This window comes from Furipterus horrens, unplaced genomic scaffold (assembly GCF_987537825.1).
Source record: "Furipterus horrens unplaced genomic scaffold, mFurHor1.1.pri manual_scaffold_17, whole genome shotgun sequence".
Taxonomy (NCBI): Eukaryota; Metazoa; Chordata; class Mammalia; order Chiroptera; family Furipteridae; genus Furipterus; species Furipterus horrens.
Window position 1 is genome coordinate 4,082,338 of NW_028327187.1, and position 16,391 is coordinate 4,098,728.

The 16,391-nt window shown below is 32.4% G+C and overlaps 1 protein-coding gene across 1 annotated transcript in view; it reads left to right on the forward strand.

The window, feature by feature from the left end:
• RPS6KA6 (ribosomal protein S6 kinase A6) overlaps nt 1-16,391 on the forward strand; it is a 94,331-nt gene that overhangs the window by 37,709 nt on the left and 40,231 nt on the right. The window contains exons 3-7 of the mRNA XM_090263954.1: nt 51-167; nt 4,863-4,944; nt 5,880-5,960; nt 7,411-7,490; nt 16,052-16,158. Coding sequence (XP_090120080.1) covers nt 51-167; nt 4,863-4,944; nt 5,880-5,960; nt 7,411-7,490; nt 16,052-16,158 — 467 coding nt within the window. The remainder of the gene's footprint in view (nt 1-50; nt 168-4,862; nt 4,945-5,879; nt 5,961-7,410; nt 7,491-16,051; nt 16,159-16,391) is intronic.

Here is a 16,391-nt window from a genome sequence, read left to right on the forward strand (position 1 = left end):
CATAAGATGCTGCAACTGCATATGAGTATTCTTTGGATTTCATTTTTCAGGATGAAGGAGTTGTTAAAGAAATTCCTATTACTCATCATGTTAAGGAAGGATATGAGAAAGCAGACCCTGCACAGTTTGAGTTGCTGAAGGTTCTTGGTCAGGGATCCTTTGGAAAGGTAATGAATGCTTTTTCCCACATTTGTTTTACTTCTAAACACTTAGCAAAAAAGTGTACACATACATAGAAATCTGCATGTGCCACTTCTATACTTATCAAAAGATACACACAATGATGACTTCCTAATTTTATTCACTTTATTTCTGTTGTATTTTTGGTTCCATTAATCTATACTTCTTTATAACAATCAAAGTTTTCCAATCCGTTGGGCTCACTTATTTCTCTAGAACAAAATATAGCATGCTATTTATTAGCTGCCTAAATCAGGGTAGTTTCATTTTTGTAAAAAAAAAAAAAAAGAAAAAAAGGTCGTTTCCCTGTCCACATGCTAACATGATCACAGCTTGTTCTCCCCTGGTGATTTTACCGATATTCCTTATCTCTATCACAGAAGTCAGAATATACATATCAAATCATGTATAAATGCATAACTTTATCTATCCTCTGCTAAAGTAATATGTGTGTAAAGTATAGCAAGGGTAGGTACTGAGTGATACATGAATTATGTGAATGTCCTTTCAAGAAGCTTGAATTTCATGGGAGAAAGCAAAATTGAGAAACATTATCTGTGACACTTGTTATTAAAATTGCTTATTAAGTGTTCAATGGCATATGATATTTGAAACAGAAGAATGTAGGTCTGGTTCCTGACTTCTGTGTGCCTAACATCTAATACATGAAAATACACAGTAACAACCTTTAGGAAAACAGCAACAACAACAATTTACAAAATTGTTTATTGTTTATGCTATTACAGCTGTTCCCACCTTTTCTGCATTTCCCCGCCTCCACCCAGCCCCCCTCCCCCCCTTAAGTCAGTCCCCATATATTGTTGTCCATGTAACAATAACAATTTAAGGGAGAAAGATAAGGAGAACCTACTAATTTTTGTGTGTCAGAGATTTAATTTCAAAGGGAAAAGTAAAATAATTGAGTAGTGGTGATTTATTATGCTCTGAGACATTTTAAAGGAAAGATACTTGTTGAATACCCAGTGCATGTCCAACAGTTGCAAAAGCAATGTTGGTGAATATTAAATAAAGATTAATTGTCTTAAAGTAGCCCAGTGTCTGTATGCCATTAATATAACAGTTAAAGCATAGAGAAAATTTTCCAGGACACAAAAAGGACAAGTTAAAGTGTATTATAATTTAACAGTGAATTGGTACAGGAGCTATATGAAGAGAAAGAGATAGGACTTGAATAGTTGTTCTGGGGAGAGTAAAACTAGAAGGAGCTTTTAAAAGATTGTATGTGTTGGGGATGTTTATAGAATTGATCTGTAGAGTAGGTATGTGCATTCTGCACACCTTTATTTTTAAAAGTTTTTAAAAATACAATACTCATTTAACTATTTACATTATATTTTATGATGTTAATTTTAGAAAACAAAGATGAAGTTCTTTCACATCACAAATCTATAGATGTTTAAATATCAACTTAAATAAAATCATACCAGACAAACATTTTAAGCCATTAAAAGTAATTGTATATATTTATTTATATGTGCATTTATTTGTATCCAGTTTTGTTCCTGAAAGCATTTAAAACTTTTATAGGTGAATGGTAAATAAAATAAGTGGAGATGATGATGGAAACAGAAAATTTAGAGCAGGAAAGATTAGATGAAGCCAGGAATATAATCTGTTATTCACAAATGCATGGCACAAGGGCCTATACGTCTTCTAGAAGTGAGACAAAAATGAAGACTTAAAATTTTTGGCAGCCATTATAAAGAAGCTGATACATTTAATTGTATGATTTTGTGACAGTATCTTCAGTGTAGAAGCAGGTCACACAAACCAGATAAGTTTTTCTTATACAGTATACCATAATGAAATTCCTCAATAACATCTTCACTTTAAATACAGCAACACTCTGACTAGATGTCAGTGTAGTCCCGAAATTCAGGGAACACTCAGCTTTGTCTCTGCTTTCACAAGCTTATGGTAGAAGCCTTTGTAAAATCCCTAATACTAAAATACAGAATACTGATCTTTATGCAGTGCATCAACCAAAGAAATATTAAGGAGGTAGCTTATTTGTTTCCTTCCTAGCATGTGAACATGCTTGCTCGTCAGTATTACATCATTTGTGTAGGCATTGTGTGGGTGTGACTTGTTATATGCTGAACCTATTTAGGAATTTGGCCAAGGCTGTGAATCAGAAAAGTGTGGGAGCAATTCCAAGAAATGTTGGGCTGCAGCCTTATTTAAGTTTTTATGTAAAAGTTCATTGTGAAAATGCAATAAAAGGAAGTTTAGCCTATAGAAAGTCTTGAAGCATTAAATATCTTTATAGTCCATTTAATAGGGAAAAACCCTACTATAGTCATTTGTAAAATTGTACTTCGAGGAACCATGCGTTGTCATCATGAAAGATGAATACAGAATTCTGTACTAAGCACACCAAGTATAATGCTATTAGTTATCATTAATGTTGAATGGATTGAAATGTAGTATACCAAACAACTTACATTAATTATTTTAAAACACAATGAAATAACACACATGAGCACATGTTTGAAATTGTAAGACTAACCTTCCTTATATTTCACATGCCAGCACATATGTATACAAAGCATACATTTTAACATCCTAGGAATATAAATTTTTTTGGCTTTTCTGATAGTAAAACCTTTAACAATATGATTAAAATGAATTTTTGAGAATATTAAACCCTTGTCCTGTTAAGTAATCGATTATTGAATACTAGTTAAAAAATACATGTTTATATCTTAATATTTCTTGCACTTGGTACTTTGTCTTTAATCATTGTTAAAGCTGGGTGATTTTTTTCAATTGTCTTCAACAAACACTGAGTAATTCTTTTTTTTTTAATGTCAATGGCTTTTTTTTTAAATTATTTTTTTATTTTTAGAGAGAGGGGAAAGAAGAAAGAGAGGGAGCGCAACATCACTGTGTGGTTGCCTCTCACTTGTGCCCCCAACTGGGGACCTGACGTGCAACCTTGTCATGGGCCCTGACTGGGAATCGAACCAGTGACACTTGGTTCACAGGCTGACGCTCAATCCACTGAGCCACAGCAGCCAGCGCTTCACTGAGTAATTCTTAATGGAAAATATAAAAGTCCATATCACCAAGAGAAAAGTATATTGCAGTAATTCACTCACTTATTTCTCCTCGGGACAGTTTCTGATAATTGGATTAGGATGAATGAAAATAAACCTCTCTGACCAGGATAGATATGTTTTTAGATACAGTAGTGTGAAGCCATGCAACTTCTGTAGTTGGTCATGGCAAAGAGAGCTGAGTGACATGTTTTCTTTTGCTAGGGAAGTTCATGCATAAGACCTGAAAAGAACAAATCATGTGATGAACAAATAAACAGTTCTCTAGACTGTGAATGATGGCAACACATGAATAGAGCTTGCTAGAGTTGGAGCTCTGGCCGGTCTGGCTGAGATGGCTGGAGCATTGTCCCATAAACTGAAAGGTTGTGAGTTAGGTTCCCAGTTTAGGTACCTATGAGAGGCAACTGATCAATATTTCTCTCTCCCATTGAAATTTCTCTCCCTCTCTTTCTCCCTCCCTTCCCTTTTGTCTAAAATCAATAAGCATGTCCTCAGGTGAGGATTAAAAAAAGAAATTGCTAGAGTTGAGAATGGCATGTTGAAGCCGTGAACAGGATATACTGTTTTTTAAAATTTCATTTTCCTAATAACTCTTATAAAACTTCACTTTGTTCATATTTATCATTATAACACACTTTTAAGAACTTAAGTTTTAATGAGTCATAATATTATTAAACTTGATTGGCAACTTTGAAGAGTTTAACTTTCATTTGTTTATTGAGGTAATTTGTCACCATGATTCTTTTACCAGGCAGACAGATAAGAATTGCACCTGACTTATTACTAGAAATTAAAATGCATGGTAACTTCTAAAATGGACTAATAAGACAAAAGATTTATACGCTCTGAAGAGACTCCTGCCATTTGCGACAACATGGATGGAACTAGAGAGAATTATGCTTAGTGAAATAAGCCAGGCAAAGAAAGCAAAATACCATATGATATCACCCAATACAGGAAACTAAAGAGCAACACAAACGAACGAACTAAATAGGCAAAGACTAGAATTGTAGTCAGTAGGGAGGAGGGGGAGGGAGAGAAGGGGGATAAGTAAGGAAAGGGTCAGGTCAAGGAACGTGTATAAAAGACTCATGGACATGGACAATGGGGAGGGATATGATTGTGGGAGAAGGGATGGGCTGGGTGGGGGGAGCAATGGGGGAAAATGGGACAACTGTAATTGAATAACCAAACAATAAAATTTAAAAAAAAATTAAAATAAAATAAAATGGACTAATAAGGAAGTTGAAATAGGGGTATCAAATTAACTCATCACAGTGGTTTCTCTTTATGAAGATAACAAAAAGGAGCTCCCTTAGCTTAAATTATTGTTTGTTATTTATTTTTTACATCAAGAACTTCTCAAAGTCCGTGACCATATCATCTATTTAAAATTTTTTTCACAGTAGTATGTATGAAAGTGTGATATATTAAATGAATGGGAGTGAGAAAGTATTAACTGAAGAGTATATAATTTATAGGGGAAGGTATATATCTTTATGAAATTAAAAAAATGTAAGGACATATGTTGCACTAATATATGTGTATAGCAAAAATGCCTTGAAAGTGAATTTTACTTTTTTCAAATTTCCCTGTTAGGTTTTTCTTGTTAGAAAGAAGACCGGTCCTGATGCTGGGCAGCTCTATGCAATGAAGGTGTTAAAAAAAGCTTCTTTAAAAGGTAGAAAATGAGAAAGCTTATTAAAATGGAATTTGGTAAAGCTTGTTTGAAGAAATATGCTATGTATTGCTTGTATTGTTTCAGTAGATTTAGCTTTTTTTTAATTTTTACATTAAATTTATTGGGTTGAGATTGGTTAATAAAATTATATAGGTTTCAAGTCTACAATTCTGTGATACATCACCCAAAGTCAGATCTTCTTCCATCACCATATATTGACCCCTCTACCCTTTACTTCCCCCTACTCTCCTGTCCTCTGGTAACCACCACACTGTTGTCTGTGTCTGTGAGCTTTTGTTTGTTTCTCTTGTTTGTTCATTTGTTGCTTTCAATTTTATACCCCACATATGAGTGAAATCATATGGTACTTATCTTTTTGGTCTTAGTTTTTTTTTTTCAGTTAGTAATCATTGCAGTTTTCTAGGTAATTGATATTTCTAAGGTTGGTATTTGCACATGTCCTAATTTTGTGAGAGTATACCTTGATAAAAATTTTATGGTATAAAAAGTGACACATTTTATTTAATATGGATATATTTAATTAAGCTATATTCTTTTCTTTTTTCTTTTCCATCTGTGTGGGTATCACATATTGACTATGCACAACTGCCTGCATACACTTTTATACACCATCTTCTAGGTTCTGATAACAATAACACTGTACACAGTTTTAATCAAACTCATTTGAACAATTAGACATTAATTCATAATAAATACATATTAGCTGGATACTTGTGTATGTCAGTTTAACCCATCTTGAGGTGTAAACTGAATTATTGGCTTTCTGAGAATATGGTAATTACTGTTAAGGAATATAGCGACTACAAATTTAGGTACTTATAAAGTTATATTTTATATTTTTGTTTGATGAATTTTTATGAGATCTCTATGGAAATTATATACAAAGGTAATATATTCTAATCTGTAATTTTTAGTTCGAGATAGAGTTCGGACAAAGATGGAGAGGGATATACTGGTGGAAGTAAATCATCCATTTATTGTCAAATTGCATTATGGTATGTAATGTCTTTTTTAAATTTATTAAATTACAAAGTTAAGATCACCTTTGGACAATAACAGGAAATAAATGCCTCAAACTTATTTAATATTCTTAACTATATGAAAAAACGCATCCAAAGAAAGAATCAATATCCAGCTTTTAGTTGTATTTTCTATATTTGTTGATTAACTTGTCTAAGGTAATAAGATAGTATCTTCTGATGATTTGTTAATATTTCTGTACTCTACTAGGCTCAACCTCCTAGTGATCTTAGTCTATAAAATACTGTGATAACTTATTCAAAATATTTTGGTGTTTGTGCTCCTCTTACATGTTCATAATGAGCATATTTATCTTATTTTCTGGTTCTATTTAAGAGAATCATGTAGTTTTATTAATCTATTTGAGTTATTTTTCTCTTATATTTTTGGGAAGGGATTAGTAGTGAGAAGTAGTAAGTATTATGGAAAGAATATGAATTGGGGTGAGACAGTTCTGAGATCAAATCATGGTTCCATGGCTAATTTAATGTGTGCATGATATTGTTCAGTTTGGCTTCCCTGGGAACCTCAAAGGTATATATATATCATTAAATTACTAATACAGTCTGCCATGTCCCTTTCAATTTTTGAAATTTTAAGAAGTGTCAGCTATTGATTTTATTCTTAGATAATGTTGACAAATAATACATTAAAACATATACCCCATTATCACTATTAAAAAAACCTTCAAGAAATCCTCACCCATTCTTCTTTTACTCCCTTGTTACCCTAATGGAGTAAAACTAGTATTACCTAAAGACTTCCTTGAATGTCCAGGATGTCATTAGTTTAACCAGTAAATACCAACTGTGTGCAAAACACTATTATATATAGTGAGCTCTAAAGGTGAAACAATTTCTGCTTTCGAGAAATTTATAATTATACAGAATACAGACATGTAAACAAATTATACAAATCAAATTGGAGTACTATAAGAGAAACATAAATAAAGTACAATGAGATCTCAAAAGCTGTAGCAAGTAATGCTAATGGGGAAGAGGGTAAGGATACTGTAGGGAAGTGTGAAAACGGGTATATCCTTAATAGTGGAAAGTTCAGTAGATAAAGGAGGTGGCATTTTGGCTGAGCTTAAAAGAATGAGTACATTCTCAGTAGGTGGGGATGCAGAGTTTAGGCATGGCAGTATAACATGATGTTCAATAAATTAGGAAAATGAGGGTGGTAGAAGTTTCTTTGTAAAGCCACATCCAAGGTTGATTATATTCTGGGAAGGGTTTTATAGCTATTTTAACACCAGATTTAAATTTGAGATAATGTTATCCAATAATAGATCATATGAATGAATACGTAATTGCTATATAGTGTTTAGTGATACAATTCTAAACATATATGGTAATTTAAAAGTATACTAAGCTTTTTAAGACTTTAAGATTGTTCTGTTACTACATTCTATTTTCTGATTAGCCTTTCAGACTGAAGGGAAGCTGTATTTAATATTGGATTTTCTCAGGGGAGGAGATGTCTTCACAAGATTATCCAAAGAGGTATCTGTTTGTAAATCTTTACTATATCCTCTTGAAACAAAACTAAAAAAATCATTTTTATTTTTTTTCTATAGAAATGTTAACTGATATTCTGTTTGTTTCATTATATAGTATTTAGTGGATATGCCAATTAATGGCATTTTCTGTGTGCCTGTCATTTAGATCATCTCAATGTACTACTCATTATTCTCTTAGGCACAAGATCAGTTAAATAACTGGATGAAACATAAGGGCAAACCTAGGTCTTTGGCTACACAGGCTACCAAAGTGCGTCTGGGAGTAGTATTTAAATTATTTATGTTTAAAACAGTTTTATGGTGGTATAGTTGGCATACAATAAACTGAGTATATTAAAGCACACACTTTCATAAATTTTGACATTTGTATATACCTATGAAAACCATCATCACAATCAAAATAATTAGTTTATCCATCATGCCAATAGTTTTCTTGTGCCTCATTATAAAGCTTTCTGTTTGCTTTGCATTTTCTAGAGCATTATATAAGTGGAATCCTACAATATGTGTTTTTTGTTTGACTTATTTCATTCAGCATGATTATTTTGAGATTCATCTATGTTGTTTCATGTGCCAATAGTTTACTCATGTTTATTGCTTAGTAATATTCCACTGTGTGGATACATCATGATTTCTTGATTCATTCTCTTGTTAAGGGATGTCAGAGTTGTTTGCAATTTTGGGGTATTACTAATAAAGCTCCTGCAAACATTCACATACAAGTAATTGTATGGACATATATTTTCATTTTTCATGGTTAAATATCTAGAGTATAATGACTAGGTTATATTTATATTTATATATAAGTAAATTTATTAAAATATTTATATAAATATATTTTCATAGTTTACGTTAGGTTTTATTCTTGGTGTTGTATATTCTGTGGGTTTAGACAAATGCTTAATGACATGTATCTATCATTATACTATCAAATAGAGTAGTTTCATTGTCCTAAAGATCTTCCATGCTCTGCTTATTCATCCTCTTTCTCCCCGACCGTGACTGGGTTATAAAGTAGATGTATGTCTTAACTTATTTTAAAGACACTGGTAAACTGGTTTCCAAAGTGGTTATATAATTTATACATTCCCACCAGCAGCATTATGAGTCTCAGTTGCTCCACATCCTTGCCAACATTTGGTGTGGTCAGTCTTGTTTTAATTATGGACATCTCATAAGTGTGTGCCGGTACCTTGTGGTTATGAATATTATTACCCTAAAGACAAAGATGTTGAGCATCTCTTTGTGCACTTATTTGACATCTGTATATTCTCTTTGATAAAATATCTGTTTCAGTCTTTGGCCCATTTTTTTTCAAGCCAAAGTTTTATTTAAAATGTAAAAGAAATGGTTCTTGAAAATGCTGATGCATAAAGCAAAAGGATACAGTGTTCTCTTCCTACTAGTCAGCCAGCCTATCCAAGTATGGGGTAGCGTACAGTGTGTGAGTGCTGGTAGAATTTCACAGTAGTTTAGTGTTAGATTATCTGTGCCTAGATTATGTAGAGATTCTCAGTGCACGATCTCGGTCTGGGTTTACCCCTTTACTGAGTATGAACAAGGGCCCCTGCTCCTTGGCCATAGCCGAATCCCTTGGGCCCAAAGTTCTTTGCATAGTATCCTTTACAGGAGATTTCACCTTCTTTCTCAGTCAGAGTTGTTGATTCGAGACTCTTTCCCATTTTTATTGGATTGTTTTTTACTAAGTTTTGAGAGTCTTCATGTACTTTGGATGGTAAGTCCTTCATCATACATGTTGTTTGCAAATATCTTCCTCTGGTCCTTGGTTTGTCTTTTTATTCTCTTTAACAGTGTCTCTCTAAAAGCAGAAGTTCTTAACTTTGATGAAGTCTGATTTATATATTTTTATTTGAAAAAAAAAATGAATACAAGTATACATGTAGGAAAATGTGACTGTCCTCCTCAGCCCCTAATTCATTTTTATTCCCACTTCTCAGGGCTTTTCCTGCTTTACTGTTTTTGTTGTTGTTGTTGTTGTTATTGACACTATTACAGATGTCTCACATTTTCCTCCCCTGTACCCACTTCCACCCAGCCCCCCACTTCCTAGCCTTCACCACACTATTGTCTGTGTCCACGGGCTATGAATATATGGGTTTTTTTTTATAATGATTTGTGTTTTGGTGTCCTGTTTAAGGGATATTTGCCTAATACCAGGTCATAAAGATTTTCTCCTCTTTTGTAGTTTTAGGTTTTACATTTATATACCATTTGAGTTCATTTTAGTGTTGGTGATATGTATGTGTTGTAGCCAAAGTCCTTTTTGTTTTATACAAGGTGGGGCAAAAGTAGGTTTAGAGTTGCTCAAATGGAAAATAACAATAATTAATAAATAATAATACAAGAATACGCTTTGTGTTTTGCATACTTACAACTGTAAACTTACTTTTGCCCATTCATTTTTCTACCATCATGATTGGAAAAAACTATGCTTTCTTCACTGAATTACCTAGCATTTTTGTTTGAGGTGTACAGTTCTATAACACATCTCTGTATATTATATTGTCAGTTCACCACCCAAAGTCATATCTCCTTCCCATCACCATTTATGCCCCATTTACCATCTTCAACCTCCTCCCACCCCCTTTCTGTCTAGTAATAACCACACTGTTGTCTGTGTCTATGAGTGTTTTATTTTGCTTAATCCCTTCAGCCTTTTCAGCAAGCCCCCCAACCTCCCTCCCCTCTGACAGCTGTCAGTCTGTTCTCTATCTCCAAGTCTGTTTCTATTTTCTTATTTTGTTTATTAGAGTCCATATGTGAATGAAATTGTATGGTATTTGCTATTTTCCAACTGGCTTATTTCACTTAGCTTAATGCTCTTAAGGTCCATTCATGCAGTTGCAAAGGATAAAATGTCCTTCTTTTTATGGCTGAGTAATATTCCATTGTGTAAATGCACCATAGTTGTTTTTAACCTACTCATCTACTGATGGACATTGGTGCTGCTTCCAAATCTTGGCTATTGTCAATTATGCTGCAATGATCATAGCAGTGCGTATATTCTTTTGAGTTAATGTTTTGGGTTTCTTCAGATATATTCACAGATGTAGACTTTCTGGATTGTAAGGCAATTCAACTTTTAATTTTTTGAGATAACTCCATACTGTCTTCCACAGTGGTTGCACCAGCCTGCATTCCCACCAACAATACACTAGGGTTCCCTTTTCTCCACGTCCTCACCAGCACTTGTTTGTTGATTTGTTGATGATAGGTGTGAGATGATATCTCGTTATGGTTTTAACTTTAATTTTTCTGATGATTAGTGATATTGAGCATCTTTTCATATGTCTACTGGCCATTTGTCCTCTGTGAAGAAGTGTCTATTCAGGTCCTTTGTATATATTTTATAGTTGGGTTGTTTGTTTTCTTGGTGTTGAGCTGTATAAGTTTTTAAATATATTTTGGAACTTAATTCCTTATCAGGTGTATCATTGGCAAACATATTCTCCCATTCAGCGGGTTTTCTTTTAATTTTGTTAATGGTTTCCTTTGCTGTGCAAAAGTTTTTTGGATTGATGTAGTCCCATTTGTTTATTATTTTCTTTTGTTTCCATTGAGTGAGAAGATATATCATAAAAAATATATCTACCAGAAATGTCCAAGATTTTATTGCCTGTTTTCTTCTAGGACTTTTATGGTTTTGAGTTTAACATTTAAGTCTTCAATCCGTTTTGAGTTTACACTTGTGTGTTGTGTAAGAAGGTGGTCTAGTTTCATTTTTTTGCAAGAATCTGTCATATTATCCCAACCGCATTTATTGAATAGACTGTTTTTACCCCATTGTACATTTTTGTCCTCTTTCTCAAATATTAATTGACCATAAAGGTGTAGGTTTATTTATGGTCTCTTTATTCTCTTCCATCGATCTATATGTCTGTTTTTATGCCAGTACCATGTTCTTTTGGTTACTATATCCTTGTAGTATAGTTTGATAGCAGATAGCATGATTTTTCCATCTTTGTTCTTCTTTTTCAAGATCGCTATGGCTATTCAGGGTCTTTTGTTGTTCTATATAAATATTTGGAAGATTTTATGTAGTTCTGTGAAATAAACCATTGGTATCTTGATAGGAATTATGTTGATTCTCTCAATTGCTTTGCATTGTATGGACATTCATATGATGTATAGTCTTCCTTTCCATACATATAGTTAATACTTCCACTTATTTGTATCTTATTCAGTATCTCTCTTCACTGTCTTATAATTTTCCAAGTATGGGTATTTTACATCCTTGTTTAAATCAGTTGCTAGGTAATTTATTTTTTGATGCAATTGGGATTGTTTTCTTCATTTTTCTTTGTGATATTTCATTATTAGTATATAAAAAAGCAACTGATCTCTGGGTATTTATTTTGTATCCTGCTACTTAATAGAATTCATTGATTAGTTCTAGTAGTTCCTTGGTGGAATCTTTAGGGTTCTCTATGTACAATATCATGTCATCTGCAAATTATGTCTTACCCTCCCTACACTGCTGCTTGCAAAGTCTTTCCAGGTAGTACAGCTAGGGCAGATGCAGGACTTGTCTTGTTTGTTTCCCATCTGTCGGTATTCACTATCCTTTTGTTGCCTGATATTTAATGTCTTGAAATGTGTCATTTCATAAAATTTGTCCCGTGTTTCACTGGTTTTAGGTGGGAAAGTAAATCCTGCCCTTGTCTACTTCATTTTGTTTTAAAGTGGTAGTCTTGGGTAGCACTTTAATTGGGTGAATGTGGTTCAACATCTAAGTTGCAGAATTAAACTGTTGAGTGTGGGAGAGCTAACTGTTGATTCCCAGAGCTTTGGAACTTGCTGTTAAAAAAGGAAGTGTGCTTCTGGGATGCTAGCCAGTGTTAAGTGGCTAAGATCTCTGCTTTAGATATGTCTCCCTCCAGTGCAGACCATGCCATGCATGCACATAGACTGTGATCTTGGTATATTGTTTACTATAGAACAGAATTCAGTATATGGTAGAGTCTGTGTAGGACCCCCTTCCAAGGAGGGTCTTTAAAGGACCTTGTTAAAAGCTGGTCCCAAGACACATAGGGACAAACAGTTATAACAAGGCTCCAATATTCATGAACTCTTTAGTTAGAGTATAGAACTATCAATAATGTGTTTGAGAATTCTTGTAGTCATTTCTAATTTTCTTTTAAACTCTTCAGACCTCCATTCTTGATGTGGGACTATCTAAACTCATACTAGCACAGAGATGCAGTCAGTAAGTTTTGATTCCTAAATCTGGAATATTAGGTAAGAGCAAGCATTTTAAATGCATTTCCCAAAAGACCATAAATTAGTATATTCATTGAACAGGCTTTGAAAAATGATTTAATGGTTACCTCTACAGACAGCTTATTAATAAGTTGCTTATTGGTTATACTTCACTTATGTGTTCAAAAAACTGTTACATCATCCAAAACAAGGACTTATTATTTATGCCTTAGAAAAAGACTTTAAAAATTACATGTTTTACATGTTAAAGAAATTTATAATGTGCCTCATGCATATTTTAAAGTGAACAGTATCTCCTTAAATTTCTGTTATCCAAAATACATATGCACATGAACACACAAAACTTTTAGATCATGCCCTAGTTTGCTAATATAAAGAAAGTATATTGGGACAAGTGACTGATAATGGTAATGTTGCCAATTCTTTAGTTTATAGGCTTAAGAAATTCCAAATGAACTCCCAGTAGGAATTTTTATTTGTTTGAAATTGACGGAATGATTTTGCCAGCTCTTCTGGAGAAGTAAACAAATGAAAAGAACTAAGACATTTTAAAAATAAAGAATACCCTTTTCTATCTCTACCTTTTGTTTTGAACTTTATAAAGCTGCTTTTATAAACAAATCATAGTATCAACAGAAGTGTAAACATATACTGTGTAGCCCAGGAATATTCTGGTATATATGACTTACCATATGTTATTAAGATAGAAAGAACCAGAAGTTAATGGCAAAGAGATGGATTGTTCAGTAAACGGTATATGAGAAATTGGTTAGATATTACAGAAATATCATTTTATTTATTTATTACTTTATTTTTATTCTTGACACTATTACACAAGAAAAAATGATTTTAAATTGTCATCTCTACCCAAAGTTAAATTTTACTTAGGTTAAAATGCTAAATCTGGGGAAATAATTATCCTAAAAGAAAATGTAGCTGAGTGTGTAGTAGACCATTGAATGGAGGTCACTTTAATCATTAAAATAATGAAGGAAAATCACACAGAAATGATATATAAATTTGACTACATAAAATTGTGAATTATTGAGCATCATAAACCATAACAAACTGGGAAAAATACTAACAAGTAATGTATAATGGAGAACTGACATTTTTAGTATTTAAAGGCCTTACAATAATTGGAAAAACATTTAAGTCAATAATGGAAAATATGCAAAAACATTACTGATAATTCATTAAAATAATAGTCCGCTAGATGCGAAGAAAGTGTGTAGCTTAACAATAAAAATTTAAATTAAAACAATTGATGCCATTTAAAAAATAAAATTAGAAAATATTTTTAAAAGGGCAATATTCAGTACTATTATGGATGTGGTAAGACAAATGCTTTTATAAACTGCTGATGGGAGTGGGAATTATTGTAACCTTCTTGGAAAATAATTCTGTTGTGTTTGTTAAGAACCTTGGACTATTTAGTCTCCTTGACCCAGTATTTCTTGTTTTTTTCTTGTTTTATTGGAAACATAATCACAAATATAAATATATATGTGCATATTGAATAATTATTTAAAATAATAAAAAACTGTATATAACCTAAATTTAGATAAATTATGAAAAATTAGTATGTCTATATTATAACACTATTGAAACCGCTATAAGTTTTAAAGACATGGAACAGTGTTTACAATACAATAAGTAGGTAGTTCTTAGGAAGAAGTTTTCCTGAGTTCAAATCCTGGGCCTACTCTTTCATCTGGCAAGTTAGTTTCATCACTGAGTCTTTCTCCATAAGTAAAATTGATGATAATACCTACTTCATAGCATTGTTTGGAAGACTCTAATAACCTAATGAATGTAAAATGACTGGCAAATAATTTCTACTTAGTAACTTTCTTATTTGCATGCGTCATGAGGCTTTCCACAGAGACACCTTTGTGACAGGATAGTATGCTTGCCATAAACTTTAACCTAGGCATAGTTTCTTGAATTTAGAGTTTGAAAGATTTTTGTTTAGGTCTTTCTTATATGTTAAAAGTCAATGAGCATTTCATTAGCTTTCCTCAGAAGTTAAATGAGTAATGAATATTGTTATTCTTAATAAAACCTCAAGTGAAATGATGGTCTCATAGTTTTAGCATTATATTAAATGAACTTTTTTGAAACTTAGATAATGAACAATCTTCTTTTATAAATCATTTTTAAAAATAGATGGAGTATCAAAATTGATATTTAACTGCTCCCTTTCTGCAAATTTACTAGTAACCTGAGTCTGTATTGTGTAATTCAGTGGCCATAACTCTAAATGGGCAAGCCACTTATAACATATTTATATTTCTTTCAAGTTTTACCCTTTCCTAATAATATATAAATTAATGAAAATAACCAATTTTTAGACAAGTTACTTGTTTTGCCAATTGGAATCCCTTGATACATTTAAAAATTACACCTAATGCTTGAGTAGTGCCAAATTTTGTGTGTAAATTAACACTCACTTGTGAAAGAATACATATAGACATAAATCTGTAATAATAGTTCATGGTTGCACACATAGCATTTTACAATTTATGAAGATTTTTCCCACATAAACTAATTTGACACAACAACCTTGTTAGATAGATGTAGCAGACATTATTCTTGTTTATCGGGTTTAGAAACTGAAGGCCAGAGGTCTAAGTGAAATGTCAAACATTAAACTATTAATTTGATCCCAAGTCTAGTTGCTCTTTTCATTTCATCATAGCAGCTCTATTCCCAGTCACAAAAGATTGAGGAATACGTTTCCTTTAAAAAGTCTTCCATTTTACTAGTAGAACAAGCCTGGAACTAACCCTGAGGTCAGAGATTTGCTTTACACCTATGTTTAATATGAGTTACTAATTTAATACCTCTTGTTGATATAGTAGAAGCTTTCACTTAATAAAACTGCTCAGAGAACTTTCTGAGAAGTAATAGACAGTGAAAGAAAAACTTGTAGAAATTGTGGAATTGCCAATGCTAAACCAAAATATCCTGTATACTTCAAAGATCTTGCAGGTATCACTGTACTATAGCAGAGTACTAAAATTAATAATCATATTATGACACTATGTCATGAAAAGAAAGGGTAAATACTGTGTAGTATATCCAGTGTAGAAGATATGCCAACTACACAATATGTTTTAGGAAGTTTAACATTAAAATAGTTAATATTGAAGAGAAGGGTTTTAAAGGGGGTTAATTTCATCTATCTACTCATATTTTCCTTTTTTTGTTAGATTTGTCTGTTGGTTTGTAAAGAAGTAAATTTTAAGAAATTCAACATTGAAAACAATGATCAAATAGTAAATTATTATTTTATTTTAGGTTCTGTTTACAGAGGAAGATGTGAAATTCTACCTTGCAGAACTAGCCCTTGCTTTGGATCATCTGCACCGATTAGGAATTGTGTATAGAGACCTGAAGCCTGAAAAGTACTGTTATAGTCTCCTTATATATCCTATTACCAATGTTATAAAAGATTTTTTTCTCCATTAAGTTTTTTATTTTAAAGATTACATGAAAATATATATGAATTTTACAATTATATGAAATTTATAAAACTTAATCTTCACAAGATACTCGTTGATTTTAAATTAATCATTTAATTTATTTTTAGTATTTCAAATAAATATTGACCTATTTTAAGTTTGTGATGATTTTTATG